This window comes from Buceros rhinoceros, unplaced genomic scaffold (assembly GCF_000710305.1).
Source record: "Buceros rhinoceros silvestris isolate BGI_N320 unplaced genomic scaffold, ASM71030v1 scaffold8206, whole genome shotgun sequence".
Classification (NCBI taxonomy): domain Eukaryota; kingdom Metazoa; phylum Chordata; class Aves; order Bucerotiformes; family Bucerotidae; genus Buceros; species Buceros rhinoceros.
The window spans coordinates 62,082-87,684 of NW_010419278.1; the positions used below are offsets into that span (position 1 = coordinate 62,082).

At 36.7% G+C, this 25,603-nt stretch overlaps 1 protein-coding gene across 1 annotated transcript in view; it reads left to right on the forward strand.

Annotated features, from left to right (window-relative positions):
* LOC104495822 (metabotropic glutamate receptor 8) overlaps window positions 1-25,603 on the forward strand; it is a gene marked incomplete at its 3' end in the record, with an annotated part of 86,355 nt that overhangs the window by 49,942 nt on the left and 10,810 nt on the right. The window contains exon 3 of the mRNA XM_010138851.1: window positions 13,191-13,327. Coding sequence (XP_010137153.1) covers window positions 13,191-13,327 — 137 coding nt within the window. The remainder of the gene's footprint in view (window positions 1-13,190; window positions 13,328-25,603) is intronic.

Here is a 25,603-nt window from a genome sequence, read left to right on the forward strand (position 1 = left end):
GTGTGCATGTCTTTTTTTCATTTCAGTATTACGGGATTCAACCCTCTTGCCAGGCATGCCTTTTGCCAGCTCAAGATGCATGACTTCATATCTAGGCAATTCAACAAGTTCCTGCACTCCCTGAGCATCCGATAGGCCTACTGATATTTAAATCAGATTAAAAATACACTTTGTGATAAGTAGCCTGTCAGGACAGTGTGAATATGAGTTGAGAGATGAATTGTATCCATTTTTGTTGCCCAGCTATGAAAATAGTTTCATTTTTTAGGATTAAAACCCAAACAAGCATCTTAAATGTTAAAAGCCTTGATAACTGTGGCAAAGGAAAAGAATGTGGATTTACGTATTTATGTGATTCTCATTGTACAGTGATAAACTATAAAGATTTATTTTGGAAATTTTGAGCCAAACACATTTATAAAATCTCTCTCTCATTTTTGTGATTTTTAAAAAACTTTTTCCACAGTGCAAATCGGTTGCAAACCTGATTTAAGTTACTATTTAAGCAGAGTTTATGTCTTCCTTATGATACTCAAGGAAGAATTCAGCATTGTTTGATGAATATGTCTTTTAGTCATTATATATTTTTGTTATGTAGGAAAGAAAATGCCAAGATTTGAAGGATGTCTAAAGTTAGCATTTTTCATTATATCGCTTACTACAACTAAGTATTCCAATGCCATGAGCTCAGATATCTTGAATCAGGCTCCCAAAGAAGTCTTTAAATTCTAAGATTAAATATACTCTTGAGCAATACTTTTGCACCATCTGTTTTTTGAATAGTGGTTTGGCTGCCTGTGAAAGCTTTTCTCTGTGGCCCTGAGGATTCGGAACTTTCTAAAGAAAGCTAAAAATATTCTCCTGTGTTTACATGAATCGAGTATCTGGGATCCAAAAAGAAGTTTTGTGAGACTGGCCATAAAATTTCAATAATGCTAAAAATGTTATTTGTAGTATGTCTACTTGTAATTTTTGGAATGTGAATTTTTAATAGCAGTAGACAAGATTGAGAGGCACAGTCTCAAGCTTTATTGTGTTGACAATATGGCCTGCCTTATTCACTAACATTAATACAGAACTGTACCTGCAAAAATATGTTAATGAAGTATACTGATCATAAGTCTCCTTGAATGGAGACATTAGCCATTCAGAGAATATATTGTTCGTCTCACACGGATCCGTTACTCTGTTAAAAAAAAAATGTGCTCATTTGTCTTTAATAAAAGTAAATTACAGCTTCCAATATGTTTCATGTAAACAGGTGAATAATCTTTTATGTAGGAAAAAGAGTTGGTGAAAAAACATTCAGTTATAGTCTTTCACAACAACCATAAAGGTATAAAATTAGTACACGTATTTCTCTGTAAGTTTCTGAAAATGTAGTACTGAAAGATTACAGGGACCAACCTCCTGGAAAGAAAATATCTTCTCTAAAGTACGATCTTTAAAAAGTGGAAAGCATGGGAGTGAGTATAGAGGTTATAGGCGTATTAAATTATTTCACTTCCAAATTTAAGCCAGTTCTTCAGTAAGGCTGGAACCCATAAACTGCTTGTAAAACATTGTAAATTAGAATTATTATTTAAATGTTTTATAGATATAGCATTAATATTGTTTTATGTCTTTGGTGATTAATAGTTCTACGGGTACCTGAAATAATGATGGTAACAGAGTAAATTTTCACTGGGCACAAATTACTCACTAATGGTTGCTGTAATTACAAAGAAACAAGAAAATAATAAACCCCCAGAAATTCTTATCCTTTGACTTCAACACACTGACATATAGAGTTGAAGGTCTGAGGGTTTTGAGGCATTTGTTTCCTTGCTGCAGTACACCAGACTTCTCAGCTGCTCTGTAGCCTGCCTCTCTTTTTGGCACGAGGTAATTCTTTAATGAATAATGTAGTATTAGTTGTGAACCTTGTTTTGCATTCTAGAAACATCAAACATTAAGATAATGACAAGGTCATCAGGCTGAAATAACAAAACCCTGGATGCTCTGGAAAATCTAAAGCTGTGGTTTAGACAGGGAAGTCTCTGCTTGATGCTTTTTTCCAAGTTTTTTTTTTTTGGTGATAATTGAAGCGTGACTTGAAGCTCACTCTCTGTGTGTGTGTCCATGGTTGTATGAGTTAATTTTCTTTTGATGTAGACTGTACAAAAGAAATCTACGTAAAAAATGGGTTATGGTTCCTCTTTGGAGCTGTCTCCTCTAAACACTAGAATTTAAGCCCCAGCTGAAGCACTGGAAGGAAGGCCTTTTGTGATCCCTGTCAACTGATGGAAATCAATATTATCAAATTCCCTGATGTACTTTTAACCTGCTTAATTATTTTTATTGTCACAAAGCTTACTGCACTCAGGAAACAACAGGAAATACCTTAATGTCGAGTAGAATCTTATTCATCAAGATGAACTTGCCTCATGGATGACTGATAGGACATTGGTCATACTATGCTGTATGTGAAGGAAAATGTTAAGCGGAGCTGGGTTAGACAGAGAAGAAAATGACATTTACGTTTCAGGTGTCTGTTAACTAAATATTAATGGACTAATGTCTGTCATAAAGGCAATCCTAATGAGAGAGAGTTAAGGATGCAGATGTGTAAATTATCTGTGTGCTTTCAGAACATCCTCATAGCTCATGGCTTTTGGCTATTTTCTTTGTAATCAGTTATTTCAACTATGATTATGTGACAATGTTTCTCTTTTTTGTTTGCTTTCTGTTCATTTTTGTTCTAGCAATATAGAATTTCTGGGGGGAAAAAATGAAAGCTTAGACATGAAATACCACAATTATTACATGTCAGTATTAACATGATGAATCACATTTGGGTATCATGGTCAAGGTCAGCTAAGGGAGCAACTGTTATCCTTCCTCTCTGATTCCACATTTTCCCTTTATATTTCAAAATGTGGTGAAAAAGAGGCTGATGACAGAAGCTGTGTCAAAGCCCTGAAGTTCAATATAGACAGTGACTTCGGTGCAGAGTAACTCCGCCTATAGCCCTACTTTGCTGAACAGAGAACTCGTCAAGTGAAGACTTCAAGAGACAGGAGCAGAGTCACAAATGAAAGCTCTGTTGGGGTTGTGACAGAAGTCCTTGTACTGGGGATGATGCCTGATAGAGGGACCATTTACCCCCTTTCCCATTTTGATGCCATTTTAACAATTACTCTGAAGATGATAGTTATCTTCTCTCACCAGAATTCTGCCTTGATCCACAGGCAGATATCACCTGTGGCAAAGCACTCATATTTACCTCTTACTGGCCTCAGGAATCTACCAATGTAAAGCCCTACTTGAGAAGCTGAGTAAACTGCCAAAACTGTCCAACAGCAGCTGCAAGTACAGATGGCTCATCAGATACTCCTTTTTTTCTGCAGACAACCCCTGTAGTTTAACTACTTCCTGAACATCAGAGTCTCTTGTGTTGATTCCTGTAGTCATGTGTGGCTTTCTTTGATCTGCTTCTTTATGTGAACCTCACCTCTCTTTGGGCAGGGCTTTCACTAGCTCCAAAACTACTTTCTCTCACATGGTTGAGTACCAGAGGTATTGTTCTGGAGTGGAAAGGGAAGGAATATTTCTTCCTGAGACTGTACAGGCACTTATGAGTTAGTGATAGTCTGTGACGTTGCTTCTCTATCTGAAATGCTTTATCTTAATGGTTTTTGGCTTCAGAAGTCCACAGAGGTGTACATGTGTCTGCTTGGTGCATTTTCACCGTGACCTGAGAAAATGCTCAGACTGGAGTGGCGGAGCTGTAACTCATCTCTGCCTTCCCATATTCAGCCAGTGCAAACTGATCAGAAAAATCTGGTATCATCTGAAAGAGACTCTCTCAATTGTCAGCTTGATAGGTTCTTACCTGAAAAGTTTCAGAGTCCCAAAAGTGAGATGCAGAGAAGAAACTATGCTGCAAGCGTGCTTTTTAGTAGAACTGAGCTGAAGTGTTGATTCCAGAGGAAGTAATTTAAAAAACAAAAAAGGAGGAGCCTTATAAAATCAGAATTTCATTCAAAATTTTGGCCAGAATGCTTTGAAAGATTAAAATAATAAAGAGAGAGAAAGCAAAGAATATTTATACTTGTATCAAATGTAGTAGGACCACTGCTTTAGAATGATGAATGAACATTAATCCAGGAAAGTAACAGGTTTTTTTCTTTTTTTTCTTGTATAATGCACAGTGTGCTAGGTGGGACCTACTTAGATAGGACCTGATGAACACATTAGGTGACCCCAGTGAAAGTACTGTGTATTCATTGACAGAGGTTAGTAATGCTGAAATAAGCAACACCATACTCTCCTAATAATGTCACAAAGCAGGAAAAATGGAAAAGGTAGAATAAAGAGAATCCTCAGTTATCTCATGAGGCATTGGAATCTGGCTACTGCTGAAGACCGATGCAGACAGGGTGCACCCAAGCTCTTTGTGGCCTGTAGTTCTCACACATCTTGGTGTGTCTTTCTTGTATACCTTGAGATAAGCTGATGGCCAGATTCATGGTCAGGTGGGAATTGCTCTGTGCTTTCTATGAACATATTACTTAGAGGTTTAGGTAACTAGTTCTTGGAGACTCCCAGATGTCCTCAATCTCTCTGATCTCTTCCAATGGCACTCTATAGCTACAGCTTGTTGGAAGAGGTTTTCTGCCTGCAAAATAATGAGAATGGAAATAAATTATATGAAGATGCTTTTAAAGTGGCCCTTTATTGCATGGTTGTCTTGCTGAGGACTGGAGATGATCATGATTCTGTAGAGAAATGCACATCTATTTGAAGTGCATTCATTTTGGCAATACTTAAACAAATGACTTGTAGTTATATTTGTGGTAAAGCTTCCTCACACTTTCATTCCCACTTACTTCCCAACATATGTGTAAACCTTTATATTCTTTTTTTTTCTTGTGAAAAATCATAACCATGAACTCTTCTCAGAAGGATTACAAGCAATGTGCTTGCCATTACTGGTGCTGCAAAATACATTTGAAAAGAAAAAACACCCAACGACACTTATAAAACATATACATGGTAACATTGAAATGAACATTTTCCACCCAAGAACATTTAATAGTATCTAGTCTATAATATTATGCAAACAAAACTTCATGCATTTATTTCCACGATTGTATAGTTTGTTACCCCAAAACCTAACAACCCTCTTAAAACTTCTGGTACAAGCTGTTATCTTGTGCTAGATAACATCATACCACCTTGCTACAATATTAGTATGTTCCTAGAGTAATAGTTATCCTGCAGATGAATTTTACGTCACATGTTGTTTTTTAAGGGATTGAGTTATGTGTCCCTGTTGCATATGATATCCACTCCCAGAGCCTGTTAGATTTTTTTTTTTACTTACTAGGTTCTTCAGCTGCAGAACTGAACCAATCTTCTCTGGTATGCAATGTATGCTGTAGATTTTAAGATGAAACCTGTCTCTATGGAGTCTGTGAGTACAGAATAAAAACAGGCTGAATTCTTCCAAGTATGCTGGTAGCACTGAGCTTTTTGGCTACATGCCGGGAATGGCAAGCTTTTTCTCTCACTCTGCCTCCTCTCTTCCTTCCAAATCTCCCTCCCTATCTACTCTCATGTCAAAAAACAGCCAGAGCTGTCCCTTTTCCAGAGGTGAAAGGAATAAAGCTGGCAGAGGACAAATGTCCAAATGGACATGTTTTCTGTTCCTACTCCATCAGAACTTCCTTCTTCACACTCCACTCCTAGGACTGACTGATGTTTCTGTCAATGCCACACTGCTAATATCTTTCTTGCTTTAGCACCTATCTGTGAAGAAGTTCATCTTCATCTCCTACCCCTGACATTTACCCCTGAAGTAGGGAAAATCAGTAAGTGGTATAAGGAGAGGAGCTATAGTTCTGCCTTTTTATATTCTGGAGCAAGTAGTACTTGATAGAGGATATGAACAAAAATTTCGCCCATGTAGTATACTTGCTGAGTGACCAATGCTTGGGGAGAAACTGTAGGGAACAATGAAAGTGCAGAAGAATTTTTCTCTTGTATATTCTTCTTGCATTTAGTAGCACAAGTACTGTATGAACCAGAATTTCATCTAGATCACTCCTTTTAATAACCACTGATAGACATACTAATGAATGATGGAGCAAATTGCTTTTTAATGTATCTATAGTGGTATACAGTGTTGGCTGCAGCAGCTCAGTCATCTTCAAATTTTATTAATTTTAGGGCAAGTTTTATGAGACATCACATCTCTGTGCTTACTGTGACAGGAAGTTCTCATACATTTTGGAAGGAAGAAAGTTCTACTTGTATATGTGATTTTAAATACCATGTGCTCACGATATCCATCCTGACTCATGTTCCCATGCAGGGGTGGAATGAACTGTCCCTTTTACAGAAGTACACATTTCTAATCATTCACTGTGCTGACGACCAAGATATCAAATAAATTTTACCCGACTCTACAGAAACACAACTAAAGTTCTTGTCCATCCCCTTCAATAATATAAAGTTGAATTGCCTGTCCCGGAATTGATTTGTATTGGTTTATTTTAATATAAAATTCTTTACTTTTTCTATGAGCCTTCTAGTGAGTACCACCATAATTTACATCACATATGTCCCAAATCTGTATACAATTCATTTCCTGTAGCACTCTCAGTTTTTCTCTGGTTCTATTTTGTGCATTCATACATGAACAGTCAGAATCTGCCCTGTGGTAAGCAAGATAAATTGCCTAAACATGGGCATCGAATACCATTTCATATACCCCAGGGTATCCATCTGTCCTCCAGCTGCTGCTTTGGAAAGGCACAGATTCTCTGTCATATGCATATTCTGCATATCTGCGTGGATGTCTCCAGTATCTGAGGATATTTAAAATGTCAGTAAGCGCCTATGTTTACAGGAACTGGATACAATCCTGTTTTGTTGTCCTCATCGTGACTGGAGACATTTAGGGTAAGCTTAAAGAGAAGTCTTTTCAGATCTCAAGTAGGTGTTAGACAATCATTATTTATTATTTTAGTAACCACATTGCTTAAAAATATCTGCTCTGTGGAGATGGACCAGATAATGGCTTCCTTTATTGCAAACCTTACATAGTTTGGTATAGTGTGTATTCCTCCTCTGTCTGTCAGCCTAACATTCAGAAATTAAATTTAGTTAGTTCTGATTAGTTGTTTATAAATCTCTGGTATTTTTTTTTAAGTATTAAATGTTTTAACAGCTTTTATTCAACCTTCTATTTAATTTGTCGCATTGAAATACCAGTGACAAATTTCTTCTTTAATTTTACAAATGCATTCTTCTTCTCCAGGGCCTCTCAGTACAGAAAGTTCAAATTTCTACTTTACTGAGAACAATTTAATTCATGTACATCTCTGTAGTAATTTTTCCTTTTAACAACTAATTAAAATGAAATGCTAATTAAAAAAAAATTCAAACCTCCAGCTCTAGCACTTGAAACTAATTGTATAAATTAATGAAATAAGGGTTGATCCTATAAATCTGAGGATCCTTCCAGTAAAGTAAAATTCTAACAGATGGTGCGTTCTGAAGTTTTTGATACACAACAGTTAACTGTATTATAGGGTACATTAAACTGCTTGACTTCCATTCACCTAAACACACCCTTGACTGCATTACAATTCATAACAGATAAAACAGCCTATGTGGAGCACCTCAAAAGATAAAGACTTAGCTTGAGACTTAGTTTTCATTTCAGTTTAAAAAATGAAATTACTATCCAGCCAGTGAAATCTGGTGATATAACAGATTTGTATCTGTTATCAAGCTTTGTGATCAAGTCAGCTCCACTAGAGTTGGAATATTCTGTAAATGACAGTTGTGAGACTTATCAGCACAGCCATTTTTCTATACTTCTGTCAAGGCACAGAAGTAACAGTGCCATGTAATAAGTAATTTTTTATTAATGGTTTTCATACAAGAAAAATCCAATACTGTTGATTTTATTTTGGCGTTTGGTTTGTTTTGGTTTTGGTTTTGTGCTTGGGGGTTTTGGTTTTGTTTTCCCTTTTTTTTAAATAAGGCTCATCACTATTCTTAATTTAGGAGCAGATTAATCATTCTCATAGGCAGGTGGCTACTGCTACACATGAACTTGTGGTTTCCCAGTTTTTCCACTTCTTTTCCACTACCTGAAATGTAAAGAGAACAACTTCCAAACCAACTAAAAGGCATCTGGGCAAATGTACTCCATAACCTCACAGGGAACTAAGATTACAGTTTACATTAGAAGCAGGGATGTTTTAGTTCATGTGAAATGTAACTTGATAAAGTAGGCAGATGTGGGATAAGGTAGTTCTTCAGCAGCATCTTAAGAATATCAAGATACATGTTTAAGCATTTCTTCAGAAGAATGTGACTTTTCAGTATACCAAGGACCTGTCATAAAACAGTTGTTTATCAGAGACCTTGACATCAGTTGAAAAAAAAAGCAACCACTACCTCCTTGATTCTGAATTAAAAAACTAGTGCATATTACTTTTTTTTCTTTAAATAACATTTCTGCCTAGTTTAAGCTGCATTTTCAAAGGCTTATAAACAGCTGAGATCACAGACACATTGCTTCAGTAATGTTTAGCTTATGTTCAAGTTTAACACCCAGAGCTGTTTAATGCTGCTGGCTATGAACTGGGAAGGAGGAGGGAGGATTTCTTTCAGTACCAGATTATTACTTTATATCGACAGTAAATAAATGTGTCTTTAGGCTTAATACAATGTAACTTACTCTTTTATGCCTATGGATTGTCTTCACATGAATGGTAACTATTCTACAAAGCATCCTTCTTCAGGGTTTATAGAAGATTATTTATTTAATCTGATTTTGGAGTGATTCTGAAGCAGGATCTATTTATCCACCATTCAGTGTTTCAAAAAATCTAAAGGACTTGATATGCAACACAGCAAAGATTCTGAAGCTTTTAGGGGACCATATCATAGTTACAGTATATACGGCTGTTAAAAAGATGTCCAGTAGTAGACAAATGATTGTGTTTATATCTTGAAAAACTCAGGACATCTGTTCAGGTGCACAACCCAGTATTTCTTTGTATTTCGAACAAAATCATTGGATGTAGCCACAGCTCTGGTGTCAGGACAATGTGATTGCTTGATGCAGTGGTGTCCTTGAAGGGGTAGAAGAACGGATGGAGGTCTGTCTCCATGTAGTTCTATCTTATCCCCTTGTTACTTTCGCTGAGTAGTTCCTGTAAAGGAAAATGAACACTTGCACCCTATACTAACCATGAGACTGAACTGCTGTTCTTTCCTTTACAGGCTGAGGACATTAAATAATCTGCATTTTCCTATTTTGTTTTATCTTTTTAGCTGCAGAAGAGTGTGATTAATTTCAAAACAAGTCTGTAAACTTTTGAACAATGCTGCTTTGTGAAATTTGAAATTTTCCTGACACTTATCAGTCTACAGTTATACATCAGAAAAAGAAAAGACTTTCTAAAAGTATTTTGGAATTGCTCAGTGAAAAGAGACTTCAGAAACAGATCTAAAAATAAGTTAGTAACTGTGTTTAAATATTACAAAAAAAAAAAAAAAAGATTGTCACAAAGGAAAGATGAAGAAGATGAAGGCTTAGACGTGATTTCTATAGTTAGCCAAGCTTGTTATATGTGTTTCTGTTATAGGCATCCAGAATATATTAAAAAATAGTAAAGATGGTACAGATTGGGTACAATTACCTGAGTCAGTCATGGGTTAAAATTACGCATGACAACATAACCACACAGAGAATAAAATATGAAAAGACCCAAAGGCACAGTTTCCTCACTGCTCTTTAACTACCTTGTTAAATGATAGTTAACAAAGTATGAAAAAAACCCATTACATTATTGAAATTACTTTAAAAAAACATGCACTGCTTTGTATTCTCTGTAGTGGTCTACAATAGGATTACAGGGATGTATTTCCTATGCAAAAGTAACATTTTTCCTATGATGGTGCCCCAAAAATGTGGTTCTTGGATGAGTATATCCAAGTTCTTTCTCCAGGATAAACACCCTAAGAACTATTTGATGTGATTTCCCAAAATCTTTTTATCTGAGCTGGGATTTATATAGCCTGGGCTCACTACCTCAGGTCAGCGTTGTATTCTGTATTACTTTCTCTCCACAGTGTGAGGCATTTAAATTTAGCAGTCAGTCCTCAATGACCATTAGGTGGAACAATTAAACAATCTCTTCAACTGGAACTGAGATGCAACTCCCTGTAATGGTAATGAAACATTATATGTGGCAGTACAGCACCAGATATCAAGAATGCTCAGATCTGCATACGTGTTGTCAAAAAAAAAGAGGCACATGTACAACTCAGTGGCATTTGTTACAGTGTTATACAGTGAATCTAGACATGCCTCCACCTATGCTATTAGTCATGGTCAGCTACAGTGTTTCTCCACATAGTTTAATTATCTGATCTCTATACAGTGTTAATCAAGTTTTCCACAGAATATTAATTTTAATTTGATGGACTATACAACAACGTATATTTTCTTAAAAAAATGTTCCATATTCTATCCATTCTTAGATGCACTGTTGATCCAGATGGTCCACTGGGGTATATTTTTCTTCAAATGAAATTAACGTGTTTTTAAAAACACCAATTAACCATTGTTGATTTGTTTACAGCGTTGAGCTCTCTAGTTTCAATCTGTCCTTACACTTTCAAGACTTCTGCTAGCATCCTGAATTCATAATTTTGGGAAACTTTCCTAAAATCCTGGTTTTTTCAAATGTCTTTGAGCTTTGTTTTTGTTTTCTTAGTTGTGTAGCTAATGGTTTATCAGTGCAACCCAGCCATGCATGCCTCCTTGGTTTAGGTCCATTAAATGTTTTACTCCAGAAAGCAACAATGAACTGAAAGTGATATATAAGACATACACAGACGGAAACAATGATCCAGTACTGCTTGCTAACAGTATCTAGTAGTTATGGTGAGATTGCTAGAACATAATCAAATTTACTTTACAGCAGGCATTTTGACTGTTATTGTACTTTCTAAAATCTGCTATTCAACAGAGGGTTAGTGTGTTCTTCCCAGAGTTTGGGGGTCTGAATCTTCTGTGACTTACTCCAGCTTTTAACAAGCCTTTGCCTATGACCTTGGCAAAGGTCGTTTTAACTTCGGCTGTATGATAAAGATCTTTTTGGGCTCAGTTGGAGCAGCAGCTGAATTCAACAGGGCGCTATGTTCCTGTCAAATGAGGTGCACAGCATGAGATGCTGTTATGCTTTAGCTAGCACCACACCTCAAACAGAAAGATAGTTCTGGCCTGTACTATAGTGTGTCTCTTTGTACATGCTATTTCTAAAACCAGCAATGGATTAGAAGTTCACAGAGTTATTGCTGAGCATAAGTACATCTGAATTTCCCATTGGTGCTAAGGAATGCGAAGGACATTTTGTATCTTCTGGTAAAAGATAGCTAGTCTTTCCATGAGCTCTTCAGATGCTGCTGAGTGGAAAGAAGTCTGTCATTACTTGAGAGTAATATTTTGTAGGTTACCTCCATGCCTCCATACCAACAACAGTTGAGTACATGTATATTGTGTGGAAGAAAATTATTGGATCAACCTGCTGTTGAACAGTGAAGAATAATTTCACTGCTGAGAAGATTGTTGGCCTGGCATTTTTCTTGTGATTCATTCTGACAACTGAATCGAGACCAAAGCATAAAGAGCTTGCCAAAATTTTGTGTTGAGTCCCTTGTATCTTCATAGGGTCTTAAGACTTTATCACACATAATTTTTTGATACTCCTCCTCCATGGTTGCTCACATCTAATTTTTGCAGCCAGACTTTTGTTGGCAGAACTCTGAAATTGGCACAGTAGTTAATGTGCCACTTGTCACTGTCAAAGCACTGTTTATTTCACTGGGTATCAGTTTTCGTATGAAAGGTGCTATACAAAACAAGAGAACAAAATACTTCATGTGATACAGACAGACAGACAAGAAGTGTTTATGGTGGTATTCTACAGTGTGTAGATTGTTGCTCCCAGTTCTACTGGCTAGCTTCTGCTCGATGTGTATCCAGAAATTCATAATTCTTTCACGTTCTCTGTAAACCACTCACAGTGGACTTAGTGCCTCTGGGTGTTACATTAACAAGTCTTATACCATAGAAATTTACTATGAACTGGATATTCGCCTTTTCCTGGTTGTTCATATGGAGAAATGTGAAAAAATCGGGGAGTGGTTTTTGTAGCGGTTTGCGTTTTTTCCCAGTAAAGATAGATTCCATTCTCCTGTCACTGAAATAGAACTTTAACATACTTGATTTTATCTTCATTGGACCTCAGCTATAAATATCATTCACCTATACATATGATTCTGGGGGATGGGTGAAAATGACATTATTCGTGTAGTTTTTGAAAAGCCTCTGTAGGAGTGCAGATCCTTAATGTCACCTTGAGGGAATTTGTCAAAGTGTGTTCTAATTTGGCTGGCCTGGTTGCCAAGGTAGACGTGCAGTTTTCAATCATTGAACATTTTGTTGATCGAAGTAAGAACAGAGTGTCAATTTATAACTCTTGACAGCTTCAGCAATGGACCTTTCTGTCAGTCAGTGTCATGTATAGAGAGAGTAACAAGCACAGCTGCTATTCTTAATTTATTTTGATAAAATACTTCTACATAGGTGGTCGGTGCTTGAAAATGATCACATTAACTATGAGCAGATTTAGACTGTTGTATCTCAAGGTCTTTTACAAGTGTTGCGTCCTAAGTTGATGATATTAATTTTATTTTCATGCTAACAGGGAAATTCTTTATGAAGTTCATTACAAGATTGCTATTTTGTGTCTGCTGCATTGTATTCACATCCTAAAGTGAAATCGTGCCTTTCTGCAAGTCAAAAGGAGTTTTTCCACTTTCATTTTATCACAAAATTTCCTAATGTACTGTACCAGCCAACCAACTAAAAAGATTGCAAAAGACTATATTTTTAAATTGTTCAAATTAACTCACAGATAGAGTATATTTTGTGATGATGATGATAATAACACACATTTTCTCTTTGTGAGGTTTTTGGATTTATTATCATACTGGCCTTGCGTTATGAAGAACCTGCTCAATCTCCAATTAGTATTTTTCCTCCAAAATATTTTTTCTGGAAAATTGCTTTAAGGTTATTTATCCTAATTGCTTTTTAATTTTTTTTTTTCCAGGGAGTGCTGGAACACCTGTTGTCTTCAACGAAAATGGAGATGCTCCTGGACGCTATGATATTTTTCAGTATCAAATCACCAACAAGAGTACAGAATACAAAGTAATTGGTCAGTGGACTAATCAACTTCATCTAAATGTAGGTACTACTTTGATTATGATGGTGACAATGGAGAATACTCATATGAGTATTACATTATTTCAAAACACTTAAAAAATATGGTGATTTATTTTGTCAGTTGGGAGAAGAAAGTTCTTCCATTCTCTTCTTGAGAAGACAGTAAAAGATATTACAATAACCTGCACCAAACCCTTTATATTTTTAAACAGGTCGGTTGTGTATTAGTCTGCTCCTTTAAATGATATTTTAGAATCATTGCAGATCTGATATTCCTTATACTGATTATTATGTTAGACAGGGAAATAGTAATTCATCCTTCAAAAGAAAGTGTTAGATAAAATGATAAGTACATGTATATTGCTGTGGTGAGAATGCACTTAAGGCAGAGAGTGGTTAAAATCAAGAACGTAAATTTATTACAAATCAATCTGCTTAACGGTCCCCCCACGCAGAGATCGGAATGTCAGTGGAAGAAATTCTACTGCACAGTCAATTACATAAAACCATGAAATCTACCCCCAAAGGAAGATTTTCCAAAAGACCACACCGGCCATGTGAAAGTGGAGAAATCTCCCACTTAGCAATATCAAGAAAATAGCTTACCATTTCGGAGGTAAGGTGTCACTCAATTCCAAGGAATACATCCAAAAAAAAGGTGTCCCAATTGGAGAAAAAATCCTTGGAAAGTAACCCGGGGTGGCGTCCCGCATCCCGGGGAGATATTTCTCTAGCTGCGCACGCTCTGGCTAGCAGAGAGAAAACCAGCTCAGAATGGCTCTGCACACATGCCCCATTTATATAACCTTATACCTGGGACGAGACACGTGGGCAGTATCTCTGGTGCAAGCCAGGACTTGTTCAAGCTTCTTTTCTCATGTTCGCCCCACTGGCTCCAGTCGCCCCTCTGCGGAAATGGGGAGGTGAAGGGGGAAGAAATGACCGTCCTTTGTCTAAAGCGGTCAGCTAGAGAGAAAAGAAGTGTGTGGGGGAGGTTTTGTTCTGCCACAATTGCCCAGGTATTTCAAATAATATAAGGGGATGGAAATGTATTCAGTGAAAGAGAGTTTGGTCTCTCTAATCACTTCTGATTTAGTTGAAACACTGGGATGATGAACTGCTCCAATAAAAATATTTCTTGAATATAAAGGCAGAATTTAAAGTTTTTCTATGTAGTAAACTAGCATTATTATAGTCTGTTTTTACTTAATAACAGAAGAAACAAAAGACAGCAACTTACCAATCCTTAGGAGTTGTTTCTAGTTGCTGCGTTATTTCGTTCTGCAAGTCTTGTGGTAGCTAAGCCCCACCTGTAGATGGAATTGTATTTGTTTTGCAAATTGCCATCCCAGTAAGGTCCAAAGAATATCATATGCCATATTTGTGTGACAGCTAAGCATCAAGTCACAGCCGTAACTTGAGAAATAGTTGGGTCCAAGACATCTCTTTCCGTCCGGAGATGGCTCCATGTGAGGAGGGTTACAGGCATGGAAAAGCAAAATGAAGTTAACCTGTTTCCTTGTTCAATATTTACAGGGTTTACAAGAGCTATGCTAGCCATCTGGGTAGCTCTGCAGGTGGGAAATACCAGGAATTTTTTTGTTCAGGGCTGATCAGAAAGGGCAACAGTGGCAACTGATTATTAGATTCTCCAAAGGGATTTTTTTTGTAATGACTTTAATGCAATCACAAAAAGCAGTTTTCAAACATCTCTGGTTTTCCACGTGAGAGGTTCCTGAAGAAGAAAAACAAAGACAATGTAGTAAACATTTACGAATTATTCTTCTGTTGAGACTACTTTGCAATAGTTATTTGAGTGTTACCCACAGTAACACTGATAGCTCACCATTTTCAGCCACAGCTGTTAAACTGCTTTACCTTATCTACCATTTAATATCTATAACTACTTGGCAAGAAGTCATTTATTTACTTCTGTGCAAATAAAAAACTCCTACCAACTGTAACTACGTATAGAGATTGTATGGCAGTGTTATCTCCCTCCGCTAAACTGATATCTGTCTGCTGAAAAGCATGAAAGAAAAAAAGTGGTTGAACAAGTTTAAGGTTAATACTACATTATATTATATTAAAGGTTAATACTAAGTAGTAATTTCTGGAAAACACTAGAATTAGACACTTACCATAACTATTATGGCATACATTCCAGATCTTCATAATTACTACAGTTTGCTGAAATGTTAGTGTTTATTAAGTGAGCTGAAAAACTGGTACACATATTTTGCACAAATGTTAGTACTAACTTAGAAGTTACCTAGCAGTAGCTAAAAGCTACCTTAGAATTTGGTTTAATTTTAATTCCATTCCAATCTGCCTTTTTCTATCCTCCCCTACACTGTTATATTTTTCAGTAAGCCTGTAGCTTTTTGGTCCCATTATTTCTGCCTGATGTAAGCATACTCCAGGGAGTTTTCTGAAATATGGTTAGATTGTTTGCTACTCAGACTACTGAAACCACACCATGCTAACCACATTGACCACAAAGCTAACAGGAAAGGATTTATTTAAGGACACCTCTTGTTAACTCTCATTAAGAATGGATGTGTTCGGATGTTCTTCGCCTCTCTTTTTTCATCTCTTTTTTTCACCTCCATGAGGTCATGTTTAATACAACTGGTTGTCTCAATTCAAGGGTGAGCTCTGTCTTGCGTGTGGAGTCTTGCAGATGCCCACTGCTCCACAGTGGGTATTTCTGCTCCCAGCCTCATGTCAAGGCCCTGATCTCATCCCAAAGCCCTCTGCTCTTCTGCACACTCCCTGCTCACACAGGCCAGGGTATGAGCAGGCATACGGGGCTCAAACCCACCATGCATGGTGGGGCAGATTGAGGAAGGAGATGTTTTGCTCCCTACCTTCCACTCCTGTTTTTCAATTCTTCTAATTTTTATCTAAAGCATGGAATATTTCTAAAGAGATGACTGGACTTTATTTCTTCCAGTTTATCAGGTCTTGAGGTGCTGTATGCTGGTCTCCATCGGTGTCTGTAGGCACTGGTAAAATAAAAATGACAAAGGAAGGGGTAATAAGAGTGGTGCAGTCAATTTCCGTCTGTTTGTATATTCACTGAAATTATTTAGCATGTGTCAATGGTAGTTATGCCACATAATGATCTGCTGTGGCGAAACTGTTGCCTCCTCTCACTAGACAAAATGTACTAAACCCAAGTAATCTTTGTGAATGATTGTCAATACTCCAAATCATCATATTGCAAATTAGGTAGCGCCTTTGATTGCCAATGAGTCAGAGGGAACACAGTGGATGTTTTCATTGGTTTCAGTGAAAATATCTATATTTATTGAAGGCAAAGCAATATTAAGACAGCAAAGCACTTTTTACTCTGCTGTTCTATAAAGGATATGCTTTTAAAATATAATACTTTTCCCACTGTATCCTTTCTCCTGCAGTATCCTCTTAATGAAGTCACATATGACTATGATTTTTAATGAATCTCTGTCAGCTAGATATCCTTTATAGATACCTCTACTCCTGTTTTTAGAGATATTTCTCCTTCAAATTGTGTGGTAACATGTTGTAGCTATGATGTGTTTATGATTTTGTTCATCTATACATCTCATGTCAGAAAATTTATAGCTCTTATTCATCTATTTATTTTCTATGACAGAAAAATAAATAATGAAAGTACCAGATTTGCTGTACAGTTCAACCTTGGGAACAATTAATGTAACTAGGTTTAGAACACTTCTTGCATCTAAATAACTGAATCAAAAGGTTTCCTTTTTTTTCTGATTTTTTTTTCTTCCCTCCCTTCCTTTTTGTTTTTCTTTTCCTTAGGAGGCCCTTTGATATTTTCTCTATCAGGTTTTGGCTGTGGGTCTCTGCTGTGTGGGCTATGGCTCCTCACCTGCTGGTCAGCCCTTGTCCTGTCTCTGACCCCAACTCTCAGGATTCAGGACTCCTCTGCTGGTGTCTCTGGCTCCTCAAAGTTTTCACTGACTCTGCAGGGTCCTTGTGGTCAAGCTTCAGAATTGTTCCTTTCCCAGTGCAGCGCTGGCTTTCTCTTAGGGCAGAAAGTGCTGACTCTTGTCTAGATAAAGCCTCTGTATCACGCTCCCTAAGGGGCTCTTTGTCAGCAGGCTTCACCAGCTGCAGAGACCCTTCTAGCTGCAGTGATGGTTTCTCCCTGTAGTCCTCAGTAACATTATTGCTGTGCTTTAGGCAGACTGACCTTTCAGATTGCCTCTGAAGCAGCTATAGCTTCCAGACACAGGAATTTGATGATCACCAGTCAGTACTGCTCTTGCAATTCTTACAAAACAAATGCATGCATGACAATGCTGAGAGATGCAGTATAGAGGTTAAGTTAAAAAAGAATCATAATCTTCAAAATGTAAATTTTTATATGATTCTGGAGCTTGAATAAGGTATCTATCTCAAGCTTTGACAGATACAAGGAAACTCTGAAAGCAGATATTTAGTAACATCAATATAATCTCAAAGAAGCTGATTGTCTTTTATACAATTATCACTTTACATGATTCTGACAATATAAATTTAGATTCTTTTTAAAGTCCTTTTACTCTGAATTTGAATGATCTTTATGTACTGGAAATAACCAGACCCTAAAAAGTTTTAGTATCGCTTTGAAGCAAAATTAATTGCCTTAGAACTTCCTATCATTGACTACACATTAACTGTCAGGGTTTTCCTTTGTTTGCTTTCCTCATTTTCTTTTCTTTATCAGTAGAAGAAGATAACTTATTTTTCAGGAAACTGATAGTTAAAACCCTTTCTTCCAAAAAATATTCTGGTTTTCGTAGTGAATAAAAATCCGGGAAAAGGTAGCTCTTTCTGCAAAATTTATGTTTTATTCATATTGCAACAGCATTTTGCATACCAGGTCACACGTAAAAGTTCCCTACAAATGCGTGGGTTTAGCAAATTTGAGCTCTCAACCATGTAATCTCTGTAGGAGGAAAGTTGTTAAAAACAAGCTTGCTTTTCCTGGCACTTATAATTTGAAATCAACTTCCTTTTATGATTAACAATGAATTCTCTTTGAGGAACCATGTTCCGTATGGCACGTGTTGTAATGAGAGCTAGACTGAGATGTTGACTGATGACTTTTGTCAGTGGCAGTAAATGGAAATTACGCCAGTCCTAAAGTTTTATTCAGTTTCCCAGTTTCCCTTTCTTAGGAACTCATCAGTTTGTTCTGGTTCCTTCTGAAAGTCTTTTTCCTCTCTTTAAAAATGTTCTATTTTGAAACCTAAATGCCAGTTGGAAAATGAAAAGTTCAAATATTTAATGATTTTTTAATCTAATATTTTGACTTTAAAAAACCTCAACTTTTAAATATAGTTTAAAGTAATCTCAGACTTCGTTTCAAGCTTAAACATTGTCTTCGTCTACCAAAATACATGTTTGAAGATTCTAATCTGAAAAAATACGTAGATCCAAATCCATATTCTTCCAAGTTAGTAACTTTGGCTGACGTGACTTCAGGCAGACACAATTATAGGTCCTTTCAGAATCAGGTATTTGGCTGATGCAGTTAAAAACTTGAGTGGATATCCATTTATGTGACATTATTACTTAAGAAAATAAAAAGGCTATCAAAACACTTTATGTTTCAAGTGGAAACGGTGACATTTTTCAAGACAGAATTCACTTGTGTTTGTTTTGCATTGCTTAGTTTTTTTCACCAGAGCACAAGAGTTTTGTTGAAAGGCAAGAGAAATTTTACAATAACAGATTTTTAACATTCTCTTAGAAATAATAGGATGCATAAACTTTCAGCTTTATGGAGTGTATGCACTGAGGATATAAATGACTCAGGGGCATCCGTTTTTCTGTAATGGTCTTGATCTATGACTAAGAAAAACATAAATTAAAATTACACTGATGTGATGAACTCTCAGAGAGGAGACAGCCGTAATCATCAGCAGCCTTAAGCACAGTGTTTGGTGGGCTAGTGAAAATTGGGAACCCCACATCGACAGTGAGCTTCACTTCAGGGAGCCATATCACAAAAAGATTTGAATCAGTGTTTGATTTCTCTTCTTTTCTAGGACTCTTGTAAATTATGTATCCAGTCCTGAAGGAAACTATCAACACTGACATTAGTCAAACCTTTTTGAATGTAACAGATTCAGAATGCATTAGTTTCCTTTCTTGTGACATGGTAAAAGAAAATTATTCAAGAAGCTTCTGATGTTTTCTCTAAGCGCAGCAAATAAGTTTCAAGCTTTGCTGTAGGCCACTATATTTCATTAAGGAAGCCAGAGAGCCTCTTTTTTGCTGTGGTACCTATTATATAATTGATAGATGCTTTCAAATTGCTGGACCTAAGCCCTGTGTTTAACAAAAGAACACACTACACTGAAATACACAACGGGAGCACTTAGTACTGTATACGATTATATCTACAAACAATATATGACAATCATACTGCCTGCAGGGTGTTCCGCCCATGTGTAATAGGGCAATAGAGTTCAAACTTACACTGCATCCATGTTATCTGCCTGAATATTGTTGATGCTGGGTTAAAAATAAAACTCAATGAGACAAGCAAAAAGATTTTGGGTTCTTCTACTTCTCAAAATTATACTACTGTCTTTATTCTACACAGGGCTGAAAGTAGAAAGAGAGACTTATGGGTTTAGATGATTACTTACAAAGCTAGTCCTGATCTTAGCACTGGTCAATAAATACGACTCAGGATTTATTCTTCTTTACTGTTGGAGTGTGAGATCAATATGAGATTTGTAGTCACTAAGTACCAATGCTAAACTGAAGAGATAAGTCAACAGTAGGCTACAATGGGTGCAAATAGTAGACAAGCCAACAAAATGCAAGAAATGTGAAATAAAATTGGAATTTTGTCATTTTGAAAGGATATGGATTGTACTATTCATTTAAAAATTACTTTGAGATGGGGCAAATAAGCTGATTACAGATGTTGAAAAAGCATTAAATAGTTTTTGAGATGTGCCAGTAGTAGAACACATGCTATTTCAGACATGACTGAAAATCAAAACAGAACTTGGATTAAAAAATGACCTTAAAAGAACACAAGAAGAATGACATCTTGTCTTCCTTCTGAAGCTTTTTGCTTTATTGGCCCTAATAGTCTTTCTTCCTTTTTTTTTTTTTCCTCCTCAATGAAACAGACAACTTGACTGATTTTCTAAAGAAAAAAAAAGACAATGGGAAAAAGAGAACTGCTAAGAAAATATCCTGAACTTGGCTAACAATTTGTTCATCATTAGAATGATACCAGATTGCCAATGAAACAGCCTCAGTTTGAGAGTTAGAAGGAATAGGGATTTTATCCCACCTTGTCAGGGTGAGTGAAAGTCAGGTTTCTCAAATGAACCATGAGGTTGCAGTTGCATGCTTGGCTGTGAATTTGACACGGAGTTCTTGAGTGGATGGTAGGTATTTTATTGGGATTTATGTTCATCCATTGGTGTGGTTAGAATGAACTGTTCTTTGAATACCTATAGCCAATATGATCATGGAGTGTTCCTATTTAAAAAACCAAACCAAACCAAACCAAAAACCGGAATGGAGGCCTTGATATGCATGACAAATAAAATAAATAATTTGTGTTTTAAAATATTATTTTCTCTTTCAGAGTAAAAACAAGTGTGCAGTGATAGAACAATGAAGAATCAGGAGCTTTTATACATATTCATTTATATGTATTCTGCATTCATATATGGGATTTCAGAGCAGGGTTAGCTGCTTCCCTGATACCCGCTAATGTTGTGACTTTTAGCATAAACAAACAGCTACTGGACATAGCGCGTAGTTTGGATTATGCCTGTCTGGCAGCAAGTCTGCAGTGAATTGCTTTGTAAGGTATCTTTGTGAAAAATGGAGTATCAACATGTTTCTTCCTCAATCTCTTCCAACTTTCCCCTCTACCCCACGAAGAATTTATAAATGTATTATAATTTGAATATTGAGCTACATTTTAAATCTAGAAGCAAAAAGTTCAAGCTTATAAACAAAAATGGAGATTAAATTACTTTAATTATTGTTCATTTGTGTTACGTAATGGAAGTCTAATAGTAAATTAAAAGTCATTAAATGGAAAACATTAAGAGTGGTTATGATATGATGAAAAAGAATAACCAACAGCAGAAAATTACAATATGATTCTTTTTCTGTTTCCTTTGCTGCAATTTCTCTTCATCTTGCAGTAGTATTAATTTAATTTCTTTAGGATAATAATCTAGTATTTATCCAGAACTTTTCATTCTGATAAATTCCCAAACATTTTTTTAAATTATTTAAAGACAAGGAGTTATTTTTTTTCCGCGTTTCCAAAAGTATGTAACTGGTTTTAGTGGTGATATTGTGATAACACATCTTAAGGCAGGGAGTGAAGAATGCATAGCTAATTTCATTGTAATTTCAGCTCACAGTAAATAGATACAGTGTTGAGTGGAACAATAGGATGTACTAGGTTAAATAGGGAGGATTGCAGTAATGTTTCCAGTAACTTCATGAGTTGAAGTGAAACCCCCTTCTGGAAAGCATTGGCATAAAGCCAAGCAATGGCTTTGGAATGGTTAACTGAGATTTGCATTTCCAGAGGCCATTGCAGCAAGGAACTCCTAGTTGTAACCCATCTGTTCTGTTCCTCAGTGCTGTGACCTCATTAGCAGAATTGTGACTTCACTTTGAAAAGTAGCATAGCTGGAGAGAGTCCAACTGCAAGCAACAATAATCATCAACCATCTAAAAGTACACCTCTAGGGAAAGGTTGAGCGAACTAGGATTGTTTAGTCTGGAGAAGACTGAACTGAAGGGAGTTATGTTAATCTCTTTCAATACAGAAAAGATAATTCAGGAAAAGAATGAACTGTTAGTCATAGGTAATTTGGCTCTTAGGAGAAGTAGTGGATTTGAATTACAGTAAGAAAGATTTAATACAGATATGCTGGAAGATTCTAATGACGAGGATAATTAAGCACTGGGAGGCTGGGTAATCTCCAGTGTTATGGGCTGTTGGAGCAGGTGATCTGTACAGACTGACTTTGCATAGGTGATTCAGAAGTGGGGCTAGAGGAGTACACCTGAGATCTCTTTCAGCCATCATTTCTTAAGTTCTGTGGCTTTTATGAGTTTGGTTTTTTTGATCTGCTAGCAATTTCCTCAAAGGCAGATTTCCTGTGCACCTTGAGCAAATGCTAGTATGGATACAAACAAATGGACTCCTACAGTCTAAGTTTCCCGAGTCAATGCAAGACTGTGCATGCCTTTAGCAAGAGTTCTAGAAGAACACCATGACAGATTTATTAGTTTATAAACTTGAGTTATTTATGTAGAATCTTCTTTTGCTTCAGGTTGTGCATCACATCAGTAGGTAAGGACAGCTTTTTTATAAACCCTTGGAGAGATTTCTATTCACATACAGGACTCCATATTGGATCTTTTTCACATGATAGCTGCTTAATACTTCCCAAACTGATCTATGTTCATTTATGTCTCTGTGGAAAGCAGTTTACTACTGTGTCAGTGGTGATTTCTTTTACTTAGACCTTCTTTCCCTGCCAATTCTCAGAGAAGCATTTTCCCTCTAACCAAAAGCAATAAGCAGCTTTACCCATAATATTTAAAATACATCATTAATTAGACAGGAAATTGGAAAAGTACGATCATCAGCATTTCTTTTTTACTTTATTCTTATTAAAAAATTTCTTAAATAGGTGTTCTGATAAACTGCAGAAGGCAGTCTGAAGAATTTAGCTGTCATGAGATTGTGATGAAATTTTTCTATTTATCCGGACTAGTTATGATTTTAGGTTTTTATCTGTGCTCAAAATATTTAGTACTTGAAACCTTCCCTAGCACTATAGAAGACAGTTAAAGCAATCTCGAGAGACTATCTAGCCCTTGTATAAAGCTGACATATTCTATACTTATGTTACTCCAAGGATGAAGAATTTACAGCTCTGAAGGCATTCTCTTCCATGTTTTAACCACCCTTATCACTCTGAAGTATCTTACAAATACCTGACTTTACCCCTCACTGCTGTAATTTAAGCCTGTTACTTCTTATTTTATTCAGTATACATCGAGCACATTCTCCTTCTTTTCATGTATTCAAAGACTGTTGTTTTACCCCCTAGGCTGTGTTATTTCTTCAGGCTATACAAGCCGAATTTGTTCAATTTCGTCACATAGAGCATGTTTTCTAGAAGCACTTCTCATCTTTGATTGTTTCCTCTGGACTTCCCATTTGATTCTCCTTCAAACGGAAACACAACCATCTCGTCTTCACTCACAAAGTGCTCTGTCTGAAGTCTCACTAGCACAGCGTACAGGAGTAATGTAATTTCATGTATTCATGAGTGCAGAGAAGAAGGGAAAGATTATTTTATCTACCTGCTTTTCTCAGGATGGCATTTACCCCTTTTCCAACAGTATGACATTGATTCAACACATTATAATCCACTAGAGCCCTGACATCTCTTTTTTTCTGAAGAGCTGATATCGCCCTGTCCTTCCTGACCCATAAAGTGCTACCTGTTACTGGTTCTGTTACACTGCATGCTCCCTTTTTTTCGGATTCTCTGCAGTATCGTTTGGAATAAGTGTCCTGAACTTCAGCACAACTTCAACCTTTTCCAGTGTTATTGCCCAAATGTGATCAGCATATACTCTATTTTATCATCCAAACTGCACTGAGTTGTTATTACAAGTATTGAATAACAGCAGACTAAGAATAGACCTTTCCAGGCCCTACCCTGTACCATCCCTTCCATTCTGACAGTGAGTCAATGACAAATTTTATCTTTCCACAGCTTTCTGATATAATTTGCACCTAGCCCTTAGGGGCTAGATCTGTTTCAATAGGTTGCTTAAGACTGAGAGTGTAATTTGAGATGGTGTCAGAAATCTTTCTAATGTTAAGATAAATGACACCTAGCTGCTTGCCTCTCATCCACCATGCCTGTTATCCTCTCACTGAAGGAAATGTGACAGCTCATTGTTGACAGATCCCTTTTGGCTGTTATTTGTCTTGTTTGTTTTCTCTGTGTTTTTGAAATGTGTTTGTTTATTTCTCTCAGGATTTTTCTGGGAATTCAAGTTAACCTGAATAATTGACAATTCCCTGGCTTCTTCTTTTCTCCCCTTTTCTAAGTGTAAGCACTAGGTTTCCCATTTGCAAGTTGTCCATATTTCCCCATAAAATCTCAAGAACTTTCTACCTCCTCAGTCAGTTCAAGTATTGTAGAATAAATCTCAGCATGTTCAGTCCGTATGAAAACCCCTGAGTTCCTGAAGTACTGTTGTTTTGAACGTATTCGTCTCTCTTTCCTTAGTAACAAGGATTTTTTTCCTTTTTTTCCCAACTAAATGTGCTTTGTGGTTTTTTTTCTAGCTTAAACTTCTTCCACATGCTTGTTTTGTGCCTGCCAGATCACTAAGTCTCTCCACAGAATTTTCAGTTTAATTATTGACTTTTCATTCTAAGCAGCAGCATAGACTTGGCAGAGAGACCTCTTCCCGTGCTGCTAAAAATCTCAGTGTAAAACTGTTTTCTGCCAGTTCTGAATTAGTTCAGACTTTCAGAATTTTTATTCTGATTTTGTTACCTGATTGGAACTGTGTTTAAAGGGCCAGTGTGATTTTCTTTTGTTTATTTAGTGTGGAAAATTCAAAATTATTATCTTGGAAAAGTCGGACTGTAGACTAAGAGGAGCGGGCAAAGACGATACGGGCTATTACAGTGGCAAACCACCTCAAAGTAATGTAAAAATGTATGTCTTGGTGTTTAGGATTTTGCAGCGCCTCAGGGAAGAACACACTGGTCATATTAGCAGCTTTTTTTCCTAAAAACAGGTTGGACAAATATGTCAGGATTGGTTTAGTTCACAGTGCCTCTTTTCCTGAGACAGGGAAATAAACATGAACCCTACATTTCAACCAAGCTTGTCTGTTCCCCTCTCGCAATCAATTCAGGTACAAGACTGCTAAGGTGAGGGCAACTTGGCTCAAAATTTCGAGTGTTTCACTTTGCTGAAACACTGTTTAGAAATTGAGAAGGTCAGGATCACAGGATATTCCAACTCTGTTTTGTTATTCTCTGAGAGGTCAGTGATGAAATTGTCGCCTTTGTGCTTTCTGTCTTGCTCCTGGTTATGCTTGGATGGAAAGCTCAGGAAATAGATGCAAAATTGCCCTGCTCTCCTCTTTCAGTTACCTCATTAAAAATCTTTTTGCTACAATTTCGTTGACAAGCATCTATTTGGAGGTATGCTATGTCCGCAGACTATCATGCTCATCTGTGTTGCCTTATTG